The sequence below is a fragment of the Eleutherodactylus coqui genome, chromosome 8 (assembly GCF_035609145.1).
Source record: "Eleutherodactylus coqui strain aEleCoq1 chromosome 8, aEleCoq1.hap1, whole genome shotgun sequence".
NCBI lineage: Eukaryota > Metazoa > Chordata > Amphibia > Anura > Eleutherodactylidae > Eleutherodactylus > Eleutherodactylus coqui.
Genome location: NC_089844.1, coordinates 31626153 through 31652640, shown reverse-complemented (window position 1 = coordinate 31652640; position 26488 = coordinate 31626153). Strand labels below are relative to the sequence as shown.

Sequence of the window (26488 nt, the reverse complement as noted above, 5' to 3'; positions counted from 1 at the left end):
CACATCTGCCGCATTCGGCAGATGTTTTCTTCATCCCCGCGAGGAAAAATAATTCCCTATTACACCTGCCACATCTGTGATAGATGCAGCAAAGGAATTCTTCATTCCTGCGGGGATTAAAGAATTCCCTACCACACCTATCACAGATGACCGCTGCAGTAGGGGATCCAGCTGCCAACATCCTGCAATTGTTTTTCAGAAAATGGCTTTAAATGTAAGCCCTTCCCTGAAAAACAGGAAAAAGTGGTGATAAAAATTAAAAAAACATACTCGCCTTTTTTCAGCTGCTGGGGCTCAGCCGCTTCCTCTCTGCACTGTTCCCGGCTCTGTAATGCAGTTCTTTCAGCAGGCGGGGATTTTAAATCACTGCTGCTGAAAGAACTGCCTTACAGAGCTGGGGACAGTGCAGAGAGAACGCAGCTGAGCCCCGGCAGCTGAAGAAAGGTGAGTATTTTTTATTTTATTTTTATCACCACTTTTCTATGTTTTTCAGGGAAGGGCTTATATTTAAAGCTCTTCCCTGAAAAACAATTATAGGATGCCAGCAGCTGGATTCCCTACCGCAGCTGTCATCTCTGACAGCTGTGGTAGGGAACTCTTTATTCCCCGCAGGGATGAAGAATTCCTTTGCTGCATCTGTCACAGATATTCTTTTTCCTCGCGGGGATGAAGGAAACATCTGCTGCATGCGGCAGATGTATTCTTTATCCCAGCGGGGACACGGCAGCGGCGGACAGGTGAGAATTTTTTTTTCTTTTTACACTAAAATTCTTGTTTTTCAAGGAAGAGCTTATATGTAAAGCTCTTCCCTGAAAAACAATTCAGGGTTGCCGGCAGACCATTGTCTTCAATGGAGGCGCCGGCAGCAGCCGCGGCTCCATTGAAGACAATGCGTGCATTCCCTATGGTGCACGCATGTCCTTTCTTTACAGGCATGCACCTGTAAAACACGGACATGTGAATACACCATAGGGAATGTATTGGTTCTAACAGAAGCGTGTTTTTGTGCGCATGTGTGCATGCACAAAAACATGCTCGTGTGAAGCCACCCTAAGGGGTTAAGCAATGGTAAACCTATCTATATTACAATTATATAATACAGACAACCCCCTTTAAGAAAAAAAGTAAAATTAAAGTAATTTTACAATGTCATAGAGCTCGCTGTTTGCTTTAGGTATATCTTTGTTACTTTATTCAGACAATTGAGTGTTCACAGATTACAACCAGATTAGATCCTCTGCACCCACATCTGATACACTTTGTCAATTTCCCTAACATAGCTAAATGTTTATCACTTTTACGTAATCAGAGAAAAAAATAAAGCCAGTTGAATGCCATGCTTATTGAATTATTTTATATTTGTCCTAAGCTCTGGGCATGGGCACAATCTTTTTCATTTCCCATACAATTTGTTCTGGAAATGCCACAGTGCAGATGATCAATGCTAATTTATGCATACTGGTTATTTGCTTTTACTAGGGCATTGCACCCCAGTGGAAGAAGAGAGTAGGAGTGAAGAAGAACTGGCCTATGACAAGGAAATCCTTGAAATATATGGAAACAATTCAACTGCACCAAATACAGCGACCCTCAGAAAATCCAACCCAGAGCAAAGAGAATCTCATGTTACACAGAGCGTATGGAAAGTCAAAGAGAAGTGCAATTCACATATGGTAAATGTATTAGGATTAGGAAATGAAATACCAAGACAAATATATATGATGTATACCAGCACAACCGGGACACAAAGTTGGGGAAATGGGTAGCTGAGTAGAATGGCACCAAAGTAGGTGTATAATTTATGAATTAAAAAAATGTAAAAATGTTGCTGGTTGTGCCGCTGTTGTCAGGGTTCGATAAGGTCTTTCCTTCAGAGCAATGGGGAAACAGCACATAATGCTGAACCTTGAAAGCTGGACTTGGACATCTTTCCACAGAGATGGTAAGAGCATATGGATCCCTGGATCAGTACAAACCCCATGCCTTACAGATTGTGCAACTACTAAATCATTCCTCTGGGCATCAAAACTGATTGCTGAGTGTTCAACCAATGAGATCTCCAACTGCAATCAGTCATGGGCAAACCTGACCTCTGAAAAGGGGTTGCAAAAGAGTCTATGGTGTTTTCATGGAGTGTTTTGTGCATGGACTAGACACTTTATGAACAGTACTAGCAGAGAGATTTGTGAATTACTTTTTTATGTGGTATACTTGATTGTTATAATTGGGATTCAGATTTGCATTTGACTATTACATAGTATGGTTGAAAAAGACATATCCCTCAAGTTCAGCTAGCAGAGATAGGAGGTTGTGGATGAAAAAATGAGGAGGCCAAATAAGTTCAATAGTTCTGGAGAAGAGAGAGTTTATGCACTTCTCTCACTTCCCATTCATTGCCCAGAAATCATAAAACACAAAACTATTTAATATAAGTCTCTTTGTAAATATGTTATGGTCAATAGCCAACGCCATTGGCTCCTCCTACCTTACTGAGGAGTAGTCCAAAGCCAAATCGGTCAGTGGCACAGTGGGCCCACACCCAATGTTTAACACAAGGATATTCATTTGAGATGTCCTCTGCAGCGCCCCTGAAAACCACTCATGGAATCTGGCTTAACCGTTATTTATTCACCAAATTTTGTGTTTTAACAGGGAGAAGCACAGCATAATCGGTCAAGTGGAGATGATACCATGAGTAGTATGACTGACTGGTATGAAAAGCCTCCTGCAGCTGTAGATGGGTCTTTTTGGAACACAAACTATGCACCAAACCATGGAAAGCCACACGCAACTTTCTATGGTGGTCCTTTTTCAGGTCAAAGGAAACACCTACACAGTGAGTAATCATCTTAAAGCAACTGTCCAATTATCACTTCAACAGATATATGAAAGCTAGCACAGGGGAACCCAGCCGTGTTGTTGGCAACATCTGCACGCCGGTCCAAAGCCCAGATAAATGGGGAGGGTTGGCGAAAGCAATGGCAAATTACTCCACTACCACTGCCAAAATACTTTATGGATCAAAACCAAATGCGTCCAAATATGGTGCTGGAAGGCACCGATCAAGCCACCAGGGAAGAACAAGGGCGAAATTTGAATAACTTGGGCACTAATGACGCATGCCGGTCAAAGCCATTTGGACGCCGGTCTGCAACATTGGTACGTGGAACGTCCATGGCATGAACACGGGCAAATTGAAAATCCTAAAAAATGAAATCGGACAGCTCAACACTGACCTTTTGGGTATCAGTGAGCTTCACTGGACAGGCAATGGTTTCTTCAATAGCGATGATTACATCGTTTTCTACTCAGTCAATGACAACATCAGACGCAATGAGTGGCATTCATTGCAAACAAGACAGTCGCCAAAGCTGTCCATTGTTTCAAATGCCATAAACGATAAGATCATATCCATACGCATCAATGGGAATCCTCACTCGATCATAATTCTTCAAGTTTATGTGCCCACAACAGATGCAACAGATGAGGACATTGAAAAATTGTATGACGATCTCCAGCAAGCAATCAATCAGACCCCAGCCAAGGATATCCCTTTTATAACAGGGGATTTCAATGCAAAAATTGGCTCTGGAGAAGACCTACCAGTCATTGGCAAATTCGGTTTGGGTGAGCGGAATAATGCAGGCCACTGTATGGTCCAATGTTGCACGGAAAACTCGCTATCGATCATGAACACATGCTTTGAGCAGCTGAAACGCCGTTTGTACACATGGACAACCCCAAATGACGTGCATCGAAAACAAATCAACTACTTTCTATGTCAACTGTGTTGGAAAAGCTAAATTCTGAGAAGAGTTCCGGGTGCAGACTGCGGCTCCGATCATCAGCTCCTAGTTGCAAAAATCAAGAACAGATTCAGCAACATCAATAGGTCACCAGCAATTTCGATGTAGACAACATCCCTTCACAATACGCAGTCGAAGTAAATAACAGATTTGAAACACTCAGCACCATCGGAAAAGACCTTGATGAATTATGGGAGGAAATCAAAAAGCAGCGGGCACCATCGTTGAATTCAGACAGCTAAATGCGGAATTTCAAAGAAAAGTCAGACGAGACAAAGAGCGCTACTGGAACGACGAATGCACAAAACTGGAAAAGGCAAACCAGCAAGGCCACACTCGAGCTCTCTTCGCCCAGGTAAAGCAGACCCGGGCACCATTTGAACCACGCAAGGCAGTAGCCATCAAAGACTGGAATGGCAAATTATTACAAAAAGAAAATCAAATCAAGTGTAGGTGGCGAGAATATACAGCAGAGCTGTATGCAGGCAATCAAACAGACAACCCATTGGATCAGATACATCAAGTGGAACAAGAACCGGGCAGTCTGGAGGAAGAAGTCACATGGACCCTGAAACAACTACTAAACAGGAAAGCTTCAGGCATTGATCACATACCAGATGAACTGTTCAAACCAGTGTCAGTCAAGATCCTAACCGACCTATGTCAAAAGATCTGGAGCTCCAAATCATGGCCCAAAGACTGGACAAGATCTGTCTTCATCACACTTCCAAAAAAAGGTGATGTTCAAGAATGTTCCAATTACCGCACCATCACCCTCATACCTCACGCAAGCAAAATTCTTTTAAATATCATACAAAAATACATTGCGACAATTGTTAAACGGGAACTGACAGACATTCAAGCTGGCTTCCATAAAGGACGTGACACCAGAGACCAAATCGCGAACCTGTGCTGGATCATGGAGAAGACCCGAGAGTATCAAAAGGATGTGTACCTGTGTTTCATCGACTGCAGTAAAGCATTTGATTGTGTCGAACATGACAAGCTTTAGAATTGTCTGAAGCAAATGGGAGTCCCAGAAGATACTGAACAGCTTATAAGGTCGCTTTACAACAACCAAGAAGCAACAGTCAGGACAGCTTATGGAAACACTGATTGGTTCGGAATCGAGAAAAACATACGGCAAGGCTACATTCTAACACCAGTCCTTTTCAATCTGTACACAGAAATGATCATGAGGCGATGCAATTTGGACTAATTAGAAATCAGAGTCAAAATCGGTGGCAGAAATGTCAACAACCTCCGATATGCAGATGACACCACCCCGCTTGCGGAAAGTGAAAGGGACCAGGAATACCTTATCCAACGAGTGCAAAACGAAAGCGAGCACATGGGTCTGTACCTCAACAGCAAGAAAATGAAAGTCATGACCGCGGTAAGCAGCGGGTCAGTGAAAATAAAGATTAACAATGTAGAAGTAGAGTCGGTCCAAGATTTCATCTTCCTCGATCGCAACAGGCAATCTGGACCTGAGATCAAGAGATGGATTACACTTGGTAGGATTGCAATGCAAGGAATGGAAAAGATCTGGAAAAGCAAGGATATTAGCATTGCTACAAAAGCCAGACTGGACAATGCAATTGTCTTTCCCATAACAACATATGGTTGCGAAAGTTGGACGCTCAGAAAAACAGACAGAAGGAAAATGGATGCGTTTGAACTCTGGTGCTGGAGGAGAATGCTACGGATACCTTGGACCGCCATGACAATGAACAAGGAAGTGTTAGATCGCGGCAAACCGAAAATATCAGTAGAGGGCAAAATCATCAAACTGCGACTCTCTTTTTTTGGACACGTGATGCGCACGAACTCACTGGAAACAGTACTGATTCTCGGCAAGGTCAGTGGGAAGAGAAGATTAGGACAACAAAGAACAAGATGGCTAGATACAATCAAGGCGACCATGAACATGTCAATCGCAGAATTGAAAGAAGCCGTGAAAGACAGAATTGCATGGAGAACATTGATCCACGGAGTGACCGAAGGTCGGATGCGAGTGAGCAGATAATCAATCAATCAATCAATCAAATCAACTTACAGGGGATAATTGCCCTGAATTCCTGCTTCTTGGTGGCGTTTTAGCTGAGCTCCATTAGGGCAAAGATGTGATCTGTGACTACAATTCATCTAAACTGTCTACAGGAAGTCTGCAGTAGTCTGAGACACACTAAATGTCTTATCATTGGTACAGGCTACTGCTCTATCCCTCCTCCTGCTGCCGCTCTGCCTTTTCTGGTTGGCTATTCTGTATAAGCAGAAGTCTATTGCAGGCTCAGCGGGAGGGCAGCTGATGTCCAATATAACAAGGGCAGAATGGTTGCAAAGTACAGATACTACACCACCATTGAGAAAAAGATGATTATCCGGGAACTGACACATGTACTGAGGGGGGTGAATTACGCGATGACCTACAGATATAAATTATAAAATTGGACCACAGTGAACTTTGTACAATGGATATAAAAAGTCTACACACCCCTGACATGAATCATTTCAGATTTGTTTCCATCTTCAATGGGACCCATTATCTGCACAATTCCATTGAAAAAACAAACTGAAATCTTATATAGAGGGGGGAAAAAACTAAGATAATGGGTTGCATAAGTATGCACAGGCTAAAACTAATACTTTGTCTATGTACCCTTTGACTTTATAACAATCCATAGCTTTCATCTTCTTTTGACGAAGCCATTCTTTTGTTGATTGAAATTACTCTTCTCCTTCAGCTTTTTAGCAGAGGCCTGAAGGTTTTGTGCTAAAATAGACTGATATTTGGAACTGTTCATAATTCCCTCCACCTTGACTAAAGCGCCTGTTCCATCAGCAGAAAAACAGCCCCAAGGCATAATGCTGCCTCCACCATGCTTCACTGCGGGTATGGTGTTGTTTTGGTGATGCGCAGTGTTGACTTTGTGCCAAACATACCTTTTGGAATTATGGCCAAAAAGTTCAACCTTGGTCTCATCAGACCACAACACGTTCTCTCATATATTTGATGTAGGTTTTGGCAAAGCATTGGCGGGCTTGGATGTTTTTCTTAGAAAAGGCTTCTGTCTTGAGCCCCTTCCCCACAGCCCAAACATGAAGAATACGGGAGATGGTTGTCACATGCACTACACAACCAGTACTTACCAGAAACTCCTGCAACCCCTTCAATATTGCTGTAAGCCTCTTAGCCACTTCTCGGACCAATTGTCCTATGGTATTTTCATCAGTTTTTGAGGGACGCCCAGGTAATATCGCTGTTGTGCCAAATTGAATCCACTTCTTGATGACCGTCTTCACTGTGTTCCATGGTATATGTAATACCTTGGAAATGTTTTGGTCCCCTTCTTCTCCTGACTGATACCTTTCAACAATCAGATCCCTTTGATGTGTTGTAAGTTCTTTATGGACCTTGTGCTGAAAAATGCAACTAAGAAAATGTCAGGAAAATCCTACAAGAGCTGAACTTTATATAGGTTAAACCAGAATCCCTGTAAATAATGGCAGCGGAGTGCTGACTACTATTTATCATGAGTTTAAATGTGATTGGCTACTTCTGAACACAAACACATGCCTAATTATAAGAGGGTGTTCACACTTATGCAAACATATTTTAGTTTTGTTATTTTTATATTTCCACCCTAAAAGATTTTTAATTGAATTGTGAATAAATGGGTCCCATTCTGAAATGATTCATCATTGTTGGATTTTTTTAGCATGACAAAAACATGGCATTTTAACAAGAGCGTGTGGACTTTTTAGATCCACTCTACAGTATAGGGGAAAGTATTTGCTCCATTCCAGATTACTGCTTTTATTGCATATTTGTCATACTACATGGTTCTAACAATATGTAATATTAGATAGATCTGGCTGTATCATCCCATACCATCAAACCACAGCAAAGACTTTTATTTCCAAATAGAGAAGACTAGGAATAGTTGGGAATTCCCAGGAATGAACGGCCTGCAAAAATACTCCCAAGTCATAAGGGCTTCTTCATACTTTACCGCCAGCATCTGTGGTTTGATCTTCAGTGCAGCTCTTCTTTCATTAGACAAAAAAATGTTTCATGCAATATTTTCTTGTCCAGCAAGATGAGATGTCCATTACACAGAGGATCGAACCATGGGGGAAAACCAAACAGCTGCAGACCCCTCTAGCCTCATTGTTAATGACTTCTTAAATGTAAGGACTAGAGATGAGCGAGCATACTCGCTTAGGACAATTACTCGATCGACCATTGCCCTTAGCGAGTACCTGCCCGCTCGGAAGAAAAGGTTCGGCTGCCGGTGTGGGTGACAGGTGAGTTGCGGCAGTGAGCATGGGGGAGCCGGGAGGAGAGAAGGAGAGAGAGATCTCCCCTCCGTTCCTCCCCACTCTCACCCGCCGCTCCCTGCCCGCCGCCAACAGCTGAATCTTTTCTTCCGAGCGGGCAGGTACTCGCTAAGGGCAATGGTCGATCGAGTAATTGCCCTTAGCGAGTATGCTCGCTCATCTCTAGTAAGGACTCAATAGAGTGACAAATGGAAATGACTACTGTCCAAGAGCAACATCAATGATTGTTTCACTTTTGAAAGTAAGCTATTTGGGATCCTTTTTCTATGGACTATAGAAATGCTATAGAATACTGGACAACACCGTGGTATGATGGATTTGCTGCATCAGGATGTGAAGGAATGTTCTGTATTTGATGGGAATGGACTTGAACCAGCAGAACACAGCTTTAGGGCTAATGCCCACCGCTGAACACAGCTATGATGTTCTGTTGAACCTAATAGTGCAATGTTCATGCTGCGGAATTCCGCAGCGTGAAATAACCCGCGGCATGCCCTATTTGCCGCAGAAATACGCACGTCCCGCTTCCATTGTAGTCAATGGAAGCCGGCCATCACGCTATACTTCCGCTGTAGCACAGTGGAAGAATAGCATGAACACGCTTCCCCGCCCGCATTATGTGGGACACACACAGCGGATGGTGAGTATGGGGTCTTTGGGGAAGGGGGGGCGCCGTGACGGACTCCGCTGCGGTATTCTGCTGGTGGAATCCGTCATGGCCGTGGGCATGAGCCCTTAACCATGAAACATTTCTGATTTGGCTGTATAATTCTCAAAAACAAACAATTTAGATTTTGTTGCCTTTTTAATAGTTTTTTTTTAAGAAAATGGACCAAGTTATTTATTTGCATTTTTCTCTAGAAGCTGTATTTCCATTTCAGAAAAATAAATCTGCATGGTTCTGCATCACTAATGTTGTTTCGTAATAATTTGCTATACAGGTAAGCAACAAAAGGATTACGTAGAGTATCATTCAGAAGGAGGATTCTTACCACCAATCTCCCAGTCCTTTGGCCCGGAAGAAGTCTTAAAACATCCAAATACTAAGGTAGGATTAATCTTTTAGGGATTATACCACTAAAAACATTTGTCCTCTATCCAAAGACTAGGGGATACATTTATGATTTTTGGGAATCTGACTTCTGGGAATCCCAGAAATGACAAGAAAGGCACACCACTAAACCCCCTAGTGAATGCAACAGGAGTGTGTGTGTGTGACTACCATTCCTTTCAATGGCTATGGAAATAGTTGAGTGTGGCATTTGGTTCTCTGTCAGTCCTATAGTCATGAATGGAGTGGAGGTCACTTATGTGCACCGCAGCTCCATTCTCAAGTAAGACTCTGGGTGCATTGTTCTTGTGATACCAAGGAGTCCTGTGGATAGGTGCTATTTGTTTTTGGTAGGAGAACTCCTATAAAGTTCATTCCATATTTAAGAAATCATTTTAAACCCTCTTTTAAAGACCTATACCTTGCTATAATTAACCTTTATTTCAATGAAGAGTAAATGTAACATAACACGTTTTTTAAGCTGAAAAAAAAGACTTGTGTCAATCCCTTCAGCCTATTACCCCCACCTCCTCCAAAATTCTAATCCAGAGGAACACAAAAAATCCCAATGAAGTGGAAGCCAATTTTCCTCATTTTAGTGGAAAAATTTCCTTCCCGACTCTGATCTGGCAATCGGAATGACTCCCTGGATCAACAACCCTACTGAATTAACCAGTGACTATACCATGTAATATTGTAACACTCAAGAAAGGCATGCAGGCCTCTTTTGCACTCTTTCATCGAATTTGCCATCACCATGTCCTCAGACAGAGTTCCATAGTGTCACTGCTCTTACAGTAAAGAACCTTCTTCTATGTCGGTGTAGAAACCTTCTTTCCTCTAGATGTAGAGGGTGCCCCCTTGAACAGTCACAGTCCTGGGTATAAACAGATCATAGGAGAGATCTCTGTATTGTCCTCTAATATAGTTATACATAGCATTGTGACCAAAAATCACAAAAAATGAGCCACAGCGGGTTGCACCTGAGATTTTCATATGCAACTAGAATTGGAAATAGAATCCTAGAATGGTAGAGTTGGAAGGCACCTCCAGGGTCATCGGGTCCAACCTCCTGATCACTACAGGATTTACTAGGGATGCAGTGATTCTTCAATCACAGACCTTAGGTGATTACAAAAATGTGATTTATACAATAGGTCATTTTCTGATGACCTATTCCTTAGGAAGGACACCTCTGTAGCATCTGAACTTTATGGAAGTCATGCTGATTGGTTTCTGATAGTTACACAACTGTTTCTATTCATAAGGCCGTATCCCACATATAAACACAGAGAAGAATGAATTTGCCCATCATGTATGACATTGCACAAAATTAGTTCAATAGAAATTGCTAAAACCAGAGGAGATAGCCTTCATCTATACTTAACTGTTTCATGGATTGTGCTTCATTGTTAGGCCTCATGTCCACGGGGACAGATCCTCAGCAGGTCACCTGCACACGTGATCCGCGCCCCATAGGGATGCATTGGACACCCGCAGGTAATTAAATACCTGCGGATGTCATTTTCCCTTGAGGCGCGGATTGCGTGTGCGGGAAATCACCCGCAGCATGCTGCATTTTAGTGCGGGTCTCCCGTGGGGACGGCTCCCGCAGGCTTCTATTGAAGCCTATGGAAGCCGTCCGGATCCGCGGCACACCTGCAGCTGAATTCCTGCTCTCTGGCGCAGCACATGCGCATGGCGCGCTGCCAGCGTGCCGAGCACATTCGCCGGGCCGAAGAAAAAAGATCCGGCTGCGACAGAGGGAAGATCCGCAGTGTCCGGACAGGTAAGTAATGCTTATTTTTAGGCTTCATGTCCGCGGGAAAGGAGGGACTGATTTTCCCAGTGGACATGAGGCCTTACTTGTGATTGCAGCTGAGCACAGTATTTTCCATATCCAAGATATGTTGGAACTATGTATATTTTTTCCAGGTACAAGAATCCTTAAAGTTACCTCGAATTATTGAAGAGCCTTCCAATATTCCACAAAGAAAGAGAAGACGTCGAGCCACTGACCCTCCAAAGGAACTCTTGGTTATACCACTGCTTGTCCATTTCGAGAATCAGAAAGTAACCCAAGAGGAGCAGACCGGCATGAATGAAAGCTCTACGAATGGAATTTATTATGCTAATAGTAATGAAGGTACAGTACACGCTGTTATAATCCAGTGTTGCAGGAGGGTGGAATGTATTAGCCTATGATCACATCTGCTTTGCTGCCTTGGTTGCAAATTGTGTTATATGTGCAGCACTTTTTGTTCCCAGGCGCTTTGGCAGAACTTTATGGATCCCATTGTAACAACACCTATTTAGCTGGACCAACAAAGATACACTGCAGGTCGAATATAGAAATACCTCCCCAAAGCAGACCCCAGCAAACAAAATATATATCAATGTAAAACATGTATCTTTTATTAGTATATAGAATTAAAAACCACCCAGGATACAGCTATGTTAGAGCCAAGCAGAAGGGGGAGCCGTACTCATATTCCACAGAAAACTATTGTACAGGGTGCGTGTGTGTATGTAATATATATATATATATATATATATATATATATATGTATATGTATATATATATATATATATAATTATCCTTAATCAGCATAGCAAATTTAGTTAATGAAGTGCAAGTGCCAAATGTATCCAAATATATGATGGTTCTCTGTGGAATGTGAATACGGCTCCCCCTTCTGTTTGGCTCTAACATAGCTGTATCCTGTCCTGTTAATGCGGATGTTTTGTTTTTTAATATATACTTATAAACTATATATTTTAGGCCACCTGCAGACAGGCGGGTCGGATCCAGCGGCGAGGGACCCGACCCGAGCGCCTGCAGGGACCAGCACTTACTCACCCGCGCTTGCGGCTCCGGCTGTTTGATGTGCCGGCTTGCTGGGCAGCCGGCGCATGCGTAGACCGGAGCCGGCGGCGGGTGAGTGACGTTTCTGTGCGGGGCTCGAAATAGAACATGCCGAGGTTTGTTTGCCGTGCGAGATTCCGTGCGGCCAAACCGTGGCTGTCTGCATAGGATTGCGTTTGTTAACGCAATCCTATGCAGGCTTCCAGCGGCGGAAATCCCGCAACGGAATTTCCGCTCGTGTGCAGGCGCCCTTACATTGATATATTTTTTGTTTTGCTGTGGTCTGTGGTGAGGGATCCCATTGTAAATCAGATGGATTATCGGGATCCAATGAAATCTATCGTACATCAGATCCAGTTATGGATTGTGATTCCTATTATAAACCTCCACCATGACGTAGCTGTGAACAGATTCTTAGGATACCATTCCGCTACCTATAAGAGTAGCATGTAAGCATTAGAGATGAGTGAGCACCCAAATGCTCGGGTCCGCGTTATTCGAGTCGAGCTTTTCGTAAAATTTGAGAGCTCTACTCGAGTAACAAACCCCATTGGCTACAATGGGAGACTCGAGCATTTTTGTATGTGGGACGCCGGGTGCCGATCTTTTTTTTTTTTTCTTGGTTTGTGCGTGTCTCTCCAGACAAAAAATTTGCCATTGACGCGCGCTGCGGTGGGGAGGAGCCAAAAACTGGGGCAGGGTCGAACGCGGCTTGATGCTCGTTCGAGGTTACTACTAATACTAACACTAGCATTGGACTCCAATGTAGCGGTCATACGATGGACTGGTGGCTGTCCTGGATCAGAGCTTCTCTTGGGAGAGAGATATGCTGCCTGGAACAATAATTCTATAGGTTGCACAAAAGTTGCGATCAGCCAACAAAAGAGTGTTTGCTCATGCATCAGCCGATCACTGCCCTCTTTACATGGGGCATTGGTCAAGTGAATGAGCGTTTATTTTCAGTGGCCTGTTTAAAATGACTTAAAGGGGTATTTCAATGTGTTCGAAATCGCAAAACAATGGCTTCACCCATAAGATACTTATTTCCAAAATGCTCCGCTCTCCAGATACTGCAGATATTGCTCTGCTCTCTGGATTCTACCTCTTATATGAAAAGAAATAGCAGAGCACAATGGCAGCTGGCAGAAAGCTAATGCACATGCCCTGCTAAGATCCTGACCATCAGATTTAAATAAAAGGAGTGCCAAGGCGTCGGCCTGCTCTGCTATCTGTTTGAAAAGGGAATACCCCTGTAAATGTCTGGCTTTACTGAAAATTTCAGTGTCCTCCATTAATACCAGGATACACATTTTTACCCAAAATAGCTTCATCCATGAATGTTATCTCAGGAAGAAGCTTCTTGTGCCTTCCTCTTGTTCTTCTAATATCTGATCCTTTGACCTCTTTCTTTTCTATCTTCTTCTACCACTTCTACACCCAGTGCCCCCATACTGACCCACACTCCTTATCCATCTCTGTCAGTTGTTATCTTTTTGCTCTATGTATATCTTCCTCTCCTTTTGCCTTAAAAAATGCGCAAAAAAAAAAACCCTCAATCAAAACTCAGTATCTCATTTTTTTTAAACATTCTAAAAAACATCCTGAATGTATCCTGATTTATTTCACAATCTTCTGGGGTATCTCAGCAGTGTTTAGATCTGTAACAACATTATAGCTAAACTGATCAATAGCAAATGGTCAAGAAATTTGTTTGGGATTAGTGTTGCTTGTCTTGAGCGTCTGGGCGATGAAATTAGGTAAATCTCACAGATTTTTGGAAAAAGTTTCCCATAATGCCTGCTACAGAGTTCAGCATGCAGCCAATCAGCAGCCAGAGCACCTTGATGAGGTCACCAAATATGTCCTCAATCTTCCATATGGGCAGTAATTTCATTGGATGCCTACATCATAGCACCTAGTCATATATAACATAGGCGCGCTTTAACCAGCAGCCATTTAACAGTTGAGCTCAGGACAGAGGAACCGTATCACATGTATAGGCCTATATAACACGTGGTCTGTTAATAGCAAGAGATATTCCACAGGGGATATATTGCCGCTGGTGTGAAAGCTTGTTTACCAGCAGAGAACTTAAATGGGGTTCTATTGAAGGGAGCAAAGAAAGAAGTTGGATCACGTTTATATACAAAACATAGTCGGTACATTGGGAGAGGGTATATTTCTGCTGCTGTCGATGGATATAGCAGCAAAGCAGACCGACAAATTATGCTTTGGTGTGGCAAATATTGCCGTTCTCTGCTTTTGGCCTCAGATGTCGTTCAAATTCGTCAGTCCAGTCACTACGAATTATTTACAAGCCTTCCGTAGCTAGCACTGGGATTTGGGGAATTCAGTTACGCCGCACCAATAGGGACAGCTCATAAAGATACCAGTGTCTTATATTAATTTTTGATCAAAAAGGTTTAACTTTTTTACATGTATAGCTGCCTGGACACTATTTAAATTGACTTTTTTAATTACCTGTTAGCAGGGCTTAATTTTGGAGTAGGGCTTATATTTCAAGCATCCTCAAAAAGCCTGAAAAATCATTTTGCATCCTCAAAAATTCTGGAAAATCATGCTATGTCTTATTTTCAGGGAAACAGGGTATACTCTGTGGCCTTCAGTTCTCACACTTCCTGCCTCCCAGGAATTGCGGCTTATTTAGTTGGCGGTGGTCTTATTAATATAAGACAATAATAAAACCAAACAAGGAAACAGCAAATACACACAACGTGTGTCAGCAGCATCAGACATCGCACAAAGTCGCCAGTCCAGCCACTACAAATTAGTTACAGACCTTACAGAGCTAGCAGTGGGGTTTGGGGAATTCAATTACGCTGCGCCAAACCTATGCAGTTTTCCTACACCAGTGTAGAAGTCAGAAGGAAAACAGCCGGGTGACCAAACTGAGATCTACTTGTCTTCCCGCTGAGGTCTACTGGTATATCGCAATCTACTATTAGGCCACCTCAGGTCTACACCATCATGGATGAGGTTATCTCACACCATATAATACAGAGCCGTTTCATTTTATTTTCAAATCTTAGAATGTTTTGGAGTGATCTTACTTAAAAAATATTTAGTAGTCGTCCCACATTATGGAGGCGCTGTTTGTGTTAATCAAAACAGAATAAGCCACATTCTCATATTGTTTCCATAACTTGCTCATCCAGCTGCAGAATGAAAATGCTGCTTAACCTCAAATATTTTTTGTGGTCAGCAGAATCTCTAGTGATGAGATGCTCTGTCAGTCCTCAAAGCTTTGTGTCTTACTTGTTGCATTCCACCACATTAATTTCTATTGATTATTAGCCAAGCAGACAACTATTAGAAGCTTGTATGTTCTTAAAGGGCTTTTCCCACGACTTAAAATTGCTTCACACCCACTCCGACCTACCTGGTTGCTGTGACTAAGACATGTGACTGATACACCCAATCACTGGCCACAGCAGTGACCTTCTATAGCCAGTGATTGGCTGTAGCAGCCACATGCCTTAGTCAGCAGCAACCAGGAAGGACAGAGGGGCTGTGAGGCAATTTTTAGTCCTAGGAAAACCCCTTTAACCTTTTCCAATCCACTGTCTGACGTCTAAAGACATTCTGATTGAAGGCTGTACAGCTTCTGATATCAGAAGACGTACAGCAGGGTATTCTTACTGTATATTACTGGCTGCTCTGTTGTTGGGGGCCTCTCCAGCATGTCCAATACCGCAGTACTGGCTCTAGCCAGCAGATGGCGCCATTGTATAATGGCAGAAAGAGAAAATCCCCTAGGAAACCCTGAATCCAAAATTGGATTTCAAAGGGTTAACCTTGTTTCTTACAGAACATAAATGAGTAGAGCTGTTCGGAGTTGTGTACAATGCCAATGTTACCCATTTAAAGTGTCTTTCTTTTGTGCGCTCTTGAAGGTTTTCATTCTACCTAGTAGCTATGATTGGACTATACTTGCTTGAGATACAAATGTGTGATCCAATCATCTCCATTATTTTCTTTTTGTTTTTATTTATTGTGAAGATATTAAATGACTTTTGTGTCTTCAGAACCAGCTAGTGGTATATCAACGAGTGAGGATGGTTTTAATGAGAAGCAAGTGGACCCCACAACTACCATTGAAGTACCCACAGCAGCCACAGACAGCAGATTCAGAACCCTTCAGATGGATATTAATTGGAACTTGGATCCTAACACAGGTACCTCACCTTTACATTTCATAAATGGACAGGCACTATTTGTAGAATTAATATGGACAGGAGAAAGACGTTTGGAAAGCTGCAATTACACAAGTAGGTTCGCTCGGGTCAGGTGACCACAGAGCGTATTGACGCATAAGTCATTCCAGTTTTAAGTAAGTTATCCCAGGAGTCAAAACAAAATCTTCGAAGTAACATAAATCCTTGTTGTAACACTATTAATGCAAAAAAGAAGCAGTTCTACAAACTTATTTTTACTAATTTCAGCCCTGTGCACCTCAACTCAGCTTACTTTCTGTGGACAAGCCACAGAGAACACTGTGTGATTTTCAAGTCCCTACGTGTCCTGAGAACAGCGGCCACTGGAAACTCTTCTCCATTTGTCAGAGTAGGCGAATAGACCTGCATATGCCCCGATGCCTCAGTTCTCCTCTGACAAGTGAAGAAGATACATTGTGAAAGCGAATGTTACGTCACACACAGAGGCGTAACTTGAAGCTTCTGGGCCCGATACAAAATCTGTACCGGGCCCCCAAGTATAATGCTTTATGCATAGTACTAGGCTCCCTAAATGGAGAAGAGAGGGCTGATGGGCCCCCTAAGGCTCCTGGGCCCGGGTGCAACCGCATCCCCTGCATCCCCTGTAGTTACTGCCCTGGTCACACACGCATCAATATGTAGCACAGAGAGGAAGGCAGCTGCCGCATATGCATGACCACTGCTGTTTGGTTGAGTAAGGACAGGAAGAGAAGAAACCATAGGGGGTGATACCCCTGAGGCTGATGCAAGATGTCTAATTACAGAAACTGAATTTTCAAACAATTCATTTTGCTAATATGCTTATTTTGGAGCATTCTTTTGTGTTAAATACAATGCTTTGCATGGGGTAATCCCTTTATGGTAGCCATACATTAGTCTGAACTTGATGAAAATGGAAAATTATTGCTAAAACAGTTGTTCAAAGGGAGAAATGTAACAACATCCAGTTGCTTTAGTAGACCAATGGCACACCATCATGGTTTGGAAAAATGTTTTAAATTTTCATCCAACAGTTGTTAATCCACAAACAGTCTTTCCATAAAGAACATTCCCACAAAGAATATTCATCCTTTGCCCCGTGCCACTGAGCTAGTTGAAAGGATTGTAACAGCCAATATGGACTTAACTGTGTATGGTTGTGTCACGGACATCGATGCAAATGCTAACAAAGCCTTAGATGATTAGTTTTACTATGGGCTCTAAATTCAGAAAATGAATCAATAAATTACTAATTCATTGTATTTTGTAAAGAAATGGATTAGATTAATTAAATGATAAACCGATTGAAGTTAAGTATGCCTTCGCTGATATTTGGCAGATCAATTCTCCTGCCTGTCATTTTTCACAAAAATTGAGAACTACTGCTAGTATCAATTACACATACAACATGTGTACATTTTCTTTGAGGTTATAAGAACTGGAAAATTGTACATAAAGTAGCAATCATATTGTTACGTCTTACCGGTGCTGGAATGGAGCCATAGGTGTAGTAGCTGTGCTGGTCACTGGAGAATAGTCAAGATAGCCAGGAGTCATTATCGGGAAGTCACGGTATGCAATACAATGAGATGAGAGGGAAGCTTAGTCAAATGGAAGTCAGAGTTCAGTAGCAGGAGGTATCAGTATGCAGTACAATGGGATGAGATGGAAGCGTAGTCAAGTGGAAGCCAAAGGTCAGCAGCAGGAGGTGTCAGTATGAAATACAATGGAATAAGATGGAAGCATAGTCAAATGAAAGCCAGAGATCAGCAGCAGGAGGTATCGGTGCAATCGCAGAGGAGCAGGAGGAAGAGGAGCTTGATCAAGGTGGTGGAGCACAATAAGAACATGCTGGTGCAGTAGCAGGGTCAGGCTTTTATAGGAAGTCCTAACTAGTAGCAGGGTGGAGCCAGGACAGGGGAGACAGGAAGTGAACTTAGCAAGAGCAAGAAGCATAGAACAAGGCTGGGTTTCAGTAAGGAACTGTCCAAACCCTAGATAGCCCAGGGGAGAGAGCTGCTAACTGAGTGAAAGAGGTCCCGGTTAGAGTCCTGACACACATAATGGCAAGGATTACTTTGGCCTTTCTGTCAGTCATCGCGTTCAAGAAACCTTCAGCTTTCCTTTCCTCAGTCGGAGATCACTATATACATAACACAATTTATTTTGAATTGGGCTACTTTTACACAGAGCGATAAATTGTTTGCACAAGAGAACGATGACCGTATCGCTCATTTGTTCTTGCAGCTTGTTTTATACAGGCAGATAAATTGTTCACAATTTTGTTTGGAATTGCGTTCACATATTGTTCAGTTGTTCATATGCTATGTACCAGTCAACGACTAAACAATTGCTGTTCACATGCAACAGCAATTATTTTCATGCCTCTAAAGAAGGAATGACAAACGAGAAGCAAATGAATTCTCATTCATCATTTACTTGTTGGTCTTGTTTACAATTAACAATTATTGTTCAACTTTGCATAATCCAACTAATTTTGTAACAATAATTGGTCTGTGTAAAAGGGCCCTTACACAATAAACGTACTTTAGATAAGAAAGAATGTTTTGCTTAAAGGGGTTCTGTCATTAGAAGACAGAAAGTCTATACTTGCCTATTTCTCCCACGTTGGTCTTCTTACCGCACCTTCTCCCCACCGATCTTCTCTTGTCTCTTGCAGTCTCCCCCAGGTCACCTCACCACAATCTGTCCAATTCTTCTTCTGGTGATGAAGTGTTCATTCTCTGCAGTCTTCTTCCTGCAGGGCAATGTACGCTACGTCACTAGTGATGTAGCAATCACAGCTTAGCAGGGGGTGCCAAGCAATTGCCGAAATTGTGCAATTGTCTCTCTGCAGTAGTATATGAACTCTCGCGGTGAAAGAGCACGCATGCACAGTCTCGGCAATAGATCGACATTCCTTCCTAGGAAGGGAACATTGCGTCACTAGTGACATAACCTACACTGACCTGCTGGAAGAAGAATGCGGAGAATGGATGCATCATAACAGGAAGAAGAGGATGCAGACGACTGGAGGTGAGGTGATCTGGGATAAGTATTAATTTTTTTTTTTTTTTTTTGAAATGACAAAACCATTTTAACTGTCTACTTAGGTGCCTATGATCTCCTTCCAAAGATAACATCCATCTTGCCTTATCTTAAAGGTGATTATTTTGAAGCAACCTTCCAGTGGTGGAACTAGAGGCGGGAAGAGTAATATTACCTGCTGCTCTACCTTTCCAGTATTCTGCTCTGGATGCAACAGATTCCAGGCTTCTCTGTGGTCTTCCAAGATGGTTATACTGGTTACCAGACTACCCAATGCACATTGTGCCCTGGTGGTGCATTGGTTTTCTAAGACACTGTAAGCTGCTCTGATTAACCATTGCTGCTCAAGTGAACAGCGCTGACCCATCAGAAAGCAGCATACAATTCCTTAGACTATTGATATACAGTTCGCATTGGGTAGTAACAGGAGAGGAGCTGCCATTTTTGAATCCTGAAGATAGGCCGGAGAATGGTGGATCCGGGGAAAAAAACAATAATGAGACAGTTGCAAGCATTATGACGTCCCCTTCTGGTCACAGGAAATTTTTGTTCCTGGGACCTGAAAGTCACTTTAAGCCTATATGGTTAAGTGGCATATGCTAACTGAATGATCATAGCCTGTTTTAATGGGCACATTTATTGCAATTAATGAATAGACACTAAATGGGAAACTTGTATTTTGGGGTTCAACCATTTCGAGTCTCCCATTGTTGTCAATGGGGTTCGTTACTCGAGTAGAGCTCTCGAATTTTACGAAAAGCTCGACTCGAATAACGCGGATTTGAGCATTTGGGTGCTCACTCATCTCTAATAATCATCTTTGCTCAGTCCCAACCCTCATTTTTAAAAGATAAAGTCCCCTGGTGTAAGCATCGAGTCATGACCGACTCCTAGGGTGTTGTCACATCGTGACGTTTTCTTGACAGACTGTTTTTGCAGGATGGTTTGCCTTTGCCTCTCCTGGTCATCTTTACCCACCAGCAAGCTAGGTACTCATTTTACTGACCTTGAAAGGATGGAAAGCTGAGTTAATCTTGAGGCTACCTGAACCAAGCGGGAGTGAACACACATAGTAACATAGTATGTAAGGCTGAATGAAGACAATGTCCATCTAGTCCAGCCTGTCTATCCTCCTGTGTTGATCCAGAGGAAGGCAAAAAACCCCAAGGGCAGAAGCCAATTTAGCCCTTTTGGGGAAAAAATTCCTTCCCGACTCCCTAATGGCAATCAGACTGTTCCCTGGATCAACCCCTAATAATTCCTACCTGCCTGTATACCCGGATTGACAAAATAACCTAAGACTTGTATCCTATAATGTCCTTCCTCTCCAGAAAGACATCAAGTCCCCTTTTAAACTCCTCTATGGATTTTGCCATCACCACTTCCTCCGGCAGAGAGTTCCACAGTCTAACTGCTCTTACAGTAAAGAATCCCCTTCTATGTTGGTGATGAAACCTACTTTCCTCTAATCGTAACGGATGTCCTCTTGTTACCGTCGCGATCCTGGGTGTAAACAGATCTTGGGAGAGATCCTTGTATTGTCCCCTCATGTACTTATACATGGCTATTTGATCACCTCTTAGCCGTCTTTTTTCCAGGGTGAATAATCCCAATTCTGATAGCCTCTCTGGGTATTCCAGTCCCTTCATTCCATGTATTAGTTTAGTTGCCCTTCTTTGAATCCCCTCAAGCACTGTGACATCTTTCCTGAGCACCGGTGACCAGAACTGTACGCAGTATTCCATGTGGGGCCTGACAAGTGCCTTATACAGTGGGAGGATAATGTGCTCGTCCTTTGCCCCTATACCTCTTTTAATGCACCACAAGACTTTATTTGCCTTTGCAGCAGCTGACTGGCATTGGTTACTCCAGTTTAGTCTACTATCCACTAATACCCCCAGATCCTTTTCCAACCTTAAGGTTGTGAGTGTGAGCTTAAGACTGCATTTTGCTGCCTCAACACTCTGCTCCACATGAAGCCCATTACTGCTTTCTAAACTCTGTGTGGAAGTAACATCATAGGAAGTGGATGGGAGAAGCTTCATGAATAGGGTTGCCATAACTAAGCAGCACACACAAGACTGAGATCAACATGTGCAAAAAAAGAGCAAAACCGCTGGAGTAGCACATACTAGCATTATGCAGTGAAACACATTCTCTAGGGAGACATCTGGCAGTCTTATGTAGAATACTGGCTGCCAGAAGAACAACTCTTACCCAAATGCTAGTAAATTAATGATAGGGATTTTGTGGCATATTTGCTGTGGAGTTGTGTTGCAAATTTCAGAGTGGAATTTCACAATGCATTGAAATCAATGATGAAATTCTGCATCCACAAGATAGAAAAGATTGCAGAAAGTATTTCCAGCGCAGAAAAGATCTGTGTGGGCATTTAAATCATGTACTGTGTGTTGCAGACCCCCCTGCTCCATAGAAATACATGGTGTAAATTTCCATTTCGCAGCAGATCTCTCTGTTGAGTAAATTATGGCACGTGCTGGTCCTCCTTCATAAGAGTGTAGCTATAGCTTAGAATACTAAAGTGACCACATTATCAGAATGTACCATGAACTGCAAATTATTATAATTACCCTATATACTCGAGTATTAGCCGACCCGAGTATAAGCCAAGTCAATAAGTTTTACCACCAAAAATTGGTAAAACTTATTGACTTGAGTATAAGCCTAGCTATACTCGGGTATATAGTAGGTAAAAAAAAAAGCAATACTCGCCTATTAGCCAGCGTCTATGTTCCCAGCGCGATGCTGTCCCTGGCGGTGTGGCCAGCTGTTGCAGTCTTCTCCCCGCTGTCTTCTCCCTGGCTTGCTTTTGAAATCCCCATCGTCAGCACTGTAATTGGATCGAGCGCCAGCCAATCACAGCATTCGATAAACCAATCACAGCCATTCAGAATGACATCACTGAATGGCTGAGATTGGTTTAACAAATGCCGGCTGTGATTGGCCAGCGCTCAAACCAATCACAGCGCTGACTGTTGGGATCTCAGAAGCTAGCCGGGCAGTAGACTGCAGTAGCTGGCCACACCGCCGGGGACACAGACGCCGGCTGATAGGTGAGTATTGAGGTTTGTTTTGCTTTTTTCTACCTCACTCGGCTTATACTCGAGTATATACGGTACATCATAATGACTTTAACAGGCACCCTCGGCTTATAAAAACCCCCACAAACCTATCTCTTTTTTATTATATATGACGTCTGTATTTTAAAAGGATTCTGTTATCAGGTTCTTGCTGCCTGAACCCTGGACAGGGTTCTGAAACGGTGCAGCCTTTCTCCACCTGCTGTGGCATCCAGAGTGACACCTCTCTTCCTATACACCAAAAGGTTGCCAGTCTGCATCCATTGGCCAGTCGTAGGCCGGCACGGCCTGGCCCATGACTCGGAGCCCAGCTCCAAGTCAAATTTTAAAGTGTATTTATTCTGAAATACCTCAGCGTTTCAGAATAAAACCTCCACAGGTACAATAGGCATCACTAGCCTGTAGTTCGGGGTAGTGATGCCTGATGGCAGAATCCATTTAATCTCCTATTTTTACTTACTGTACAGAACCATGAATGTACGTTCAGTTGATAATCCTGTTCAGATGTTTCTCTACTTTTGGCCATGTAGAATACATTATGCAACAAGATTAACTCCCAACTTCTACTATTGTTGAATTACTTAGTAATAGGAGCTCACCTGATTTTGCGGTGTATACCATGCATCAGTTTCCTACTTTTGTAGATATCTTTTTACAAGCCACAATATAGTAAAGTTACTGCTATTCTTGGCAAGTAAAAGAAAGTGGTATTTGTATTAATCTGAAACGTGTAAGTGTTCTTAGACCTCACTTTTTCCCCAAATTTAATTAATTTAATATATACTTCATTCTCCCCCTCCCCCCCCCCTTCCCCAAAGCTCCCTCTGAAATATGTTACTAGGTTTGAATAGAAAGCAGTGCATGAGTCATATATCCACACATACTTTTGCTGGTAATTCCAGTACAATCCTTGGCACTCGATCAGGAAACAAAACGTGACTAAACTAATTTAAAACCTTTGTTTTCTAGAGAATTTGGCAGAGATAACTCGTCCCTTTAGGACTCCAATACTGGAGCATTCTCAGATAGCACCAAAATGGGGACTCGTGAAATGTAATGTGATCTCAGTGTAACAAGGAGATGACGGATTTGCCTTTTGAGCTTGTAGAGTTCTATCCATGATCAATTCTAAAGTATTGTGTTAAATATCTGGGATCAGTTGTGTTTGAATCAAAGTGAAATGTGAGAATTATTGAGTTTATTTCAGTTGATAGATTTTTTTTCATCATGTCTCATACGTCTTTTTTCATCATTAAAGGTACACTAAACGTAAAAATAACAAAAAAGGAAAGTTTTGTGAGAATGAAACTAACAACAACAAAAAACAAAAGAGTAGTCTATGGCAGAGCAGTCTGAAAAGAGTCAGATTTTGAGACCGCACGCGAACTTCACTAGTAGACACCACGGGAACCGGAGAGCGGGGAGTATACAAAAAAACAAACAAATCCCCTGCCTTTAGTTTATGGGCTGTTCCCAAACTATGACAACGAATAGTCGTTTTCGCCAACTGATTACAGACTGTTATCATTCAACTGCCGGATCATCAAAAGATGTTTCATTTAAGAAAAACTTTCTTTGAAAGAATGTTCCCAGGAAAATCTTTCATGCATCGCCCGGTGTTATGGAACATGTGTGGCCAGTTCGAACAACTGTAACAGCCAATATAGGCTGTGTCTGCAAAACAAACATTCAGCAGAGGGCATCCGCTACGTCTAGAGGAAAGCAGGTTTCATCACCAACACAGAAAGGGGTTCTTTACTGTAAGAGCAGTTAGACTGTGGAACTCTCTGCCTGAGGATGTGGTGATGGCAAAATCCATAGAGGAGTTTAAAAGGGGACTTGATGTCTTTCTGGAGCGGAAGGATATTGCAGGATATAAATCTTAGGTTAATTGTTAATCCGGGTATACAGGCAGGTAGGACCTATTAGGGGTTGATCTAGGGATTATTCTGATTGCCATTAGGGAGTCGGGAAGGAATTTTCCCCCAAATGGGCTAATTGGCTTCTGCTCTTGGGGTTTTTGCCTTCCTCCGATCAACAACACCTGAGGATAAACAGGCTGGACTAGATGAACATTGTCTTCATTCGGCCTTACATATGATGTTACTATGTAGCAGATGATGGTTTGTTTAACATTTGTTCAACTTCCTTCTATTTATTATGTTTAGTCACTAAGCAACGTGCCATTCAGTGTAAACAGCAGTTGTTCACATTTAAACGACTGCCTACTTAGTGTAAAGGGAGGCGGGCGGGGGAAGAACGTTCTCTGGCGTCTCCGCCTCCTTTCCGGCAGCGCTGTGCGTGATGCCAAGGATATTTGCTCTTGTGTAATGGCACAGGAGCAAGCATCACTGGACCGAGTGTCGGTGCATCCAGCTCGTCCTGTTAGTGAAATGAATATGACTCCGTGTTCTATCCTATGCATAGCCATTTTGTGAACAAGTAGCCATCCTCTGTGTCATGTATTTTGTATTTTTCCTTTTACAAGATTTTCTAAAATGTACTGAAGAATAAGAAGGGACCTCGATGATTAGAACATTCTAAGGCCCTAGATTGAATGTCTCGGGTCATTGCGCCCTGTCCTCCTGTCTCTCTCTAAACAATTATTGTTTATAATTAAAGTACCTTTGTGTTCCTACATGTTAATCATGTAGGATTCTACTGTGCCTGCCCGGCTTTCCCTTCAGCAATTTAGATGTTAAATTCCTTATCTTGCATGTTTATGTTTCTTTATCCAATGGTAATAAATTAATTATAATAGATTAGAATTATTGTAATTAGATCATGCGCCTCTATAAAAGCTGCTGTCTGCCAATCAATAAACAGATAACATTGATCACGCTAAGTGTTGATGTGGTGAGAGTTAATCTTCTGAGCTAAGTTTACCTTCAACTAAAAATTTGGAACCCCAAAGCATATTGTGTGGCAAATATTGCTTTTTGCATTAACACCGTGTAACATAATGAACATAAGGCCGGTGTTGCACACAACCTTTTTTCCACAAGGCCACGTTTTGTTAGTTTTAACACAATTGCGGGTTTTTGCGGCAAAAGAAATGCTGGGTTGAGATGCTTGCTTTAGGTCAATAGTAAAATTACAGCATGCTCTCATTTGAAAGATTGTGTTTGCGTGTAAATAGGCCTTAAATCTGCTCAGCCAATAAACTTTTCACTGTAATTCTGAATCGTTGCTACAAATACTATATGTACTATACATTACATAATACATTCCCATCAAATTAAAATTTAGACTTTGGCAATAGTTTCTTCAAAGAAGCCACAAATTATCTCTCTACTTATCTAATTAGATCTCTATATTGAGGTGCGAGATCTTGGGAAATGTACAGTACATTCTATGCTCATTAAGAGAAGCTTAAATATTAATTGAGATTGAAAAGCTTCAGTCCTCTCAGTAATTGGCAGAATTTGCATCCTCACCTATGAGCAACCCCTTTTTGACGTTTCTTACATGAAGGCTTTCCTAATTTATTATATGTCCGCAGAATTCATTTTAACCTTTGGGATTTTACCAAGCATGACAAGTGGCATCCAAAGTGTTGCCTTAACATCCTATCATTATATACTTATTCATGATGAGCGAACGTACTCGGTAAGGGCGATTTCGCAATCGAGCACCGCGATTTTCGAGTACTTCACTACTCGGGTGAAAAGTACTCAGGGGCACTGTGGGGCGGGGGGTTGCAGAGGGGAGTGGGGGGTAGCAGCGGAGAACAGGTGGGAGCTCTCTCTCTCTCCCTCTCTCCCCCACTCCCCTCTGCAACCCCCCGCTCACCCACAGCGCCCCTGAGTACTTTTCACCCAAATAGTGAAGTACTCGAAAATCGCGGTACTCGATTGCAAAATCGCCCTTACCGAGTACGTTCGCTCATCTCTAATACTTATCTATCGTGCAGCCCATTAAGAGTGTCCTGACATTTCAGTTATATATTCTATGAGGCCATATTCACACTGTACTAGTGTATGCTCAACTTTTTAATCCTTGAGTTCTGTGTAAATCAATGAAAATGGTATTCAGACAAAACCCCAAATGGAACCATT

The 26488-nt window shown here is 42.4% G+C and overlaps 1 protein-coding gene across 3 annotated transcripts in view; it reads left to right on the top strand.

Moving 5' to 3' along the window:
- Positions 1-26488, top strand: part of KIAA2012 (KIAA2012 ortholog) — a 159486-nt gene that overhangs the window by 47578 nt on the left and 85420 nt on the right. For all 3 annotated transcript variants that reach the window (XM_066575419.1, XM_066575418.1, XM_066575417.1), the window contains exons 5-9: positions 1480-1673; positions 2653-2836; positions 9092-9198; positions 11137-11347; positions 16114-16263. In XM_066575419.1, the coding sequence (XP_066431516.1) occupies positions 1480-1673; positions 2653-2836; positions 9092-9198; positions 11137-11347; positions 16114-16263 (846 nt within the window). The remainder of the gene's footprint in view (positions 1-1479; positions 1674-2652; positions 2837-9091; positions 9199-11136; positions 11348-16113; positions 16264-26488) is intronic.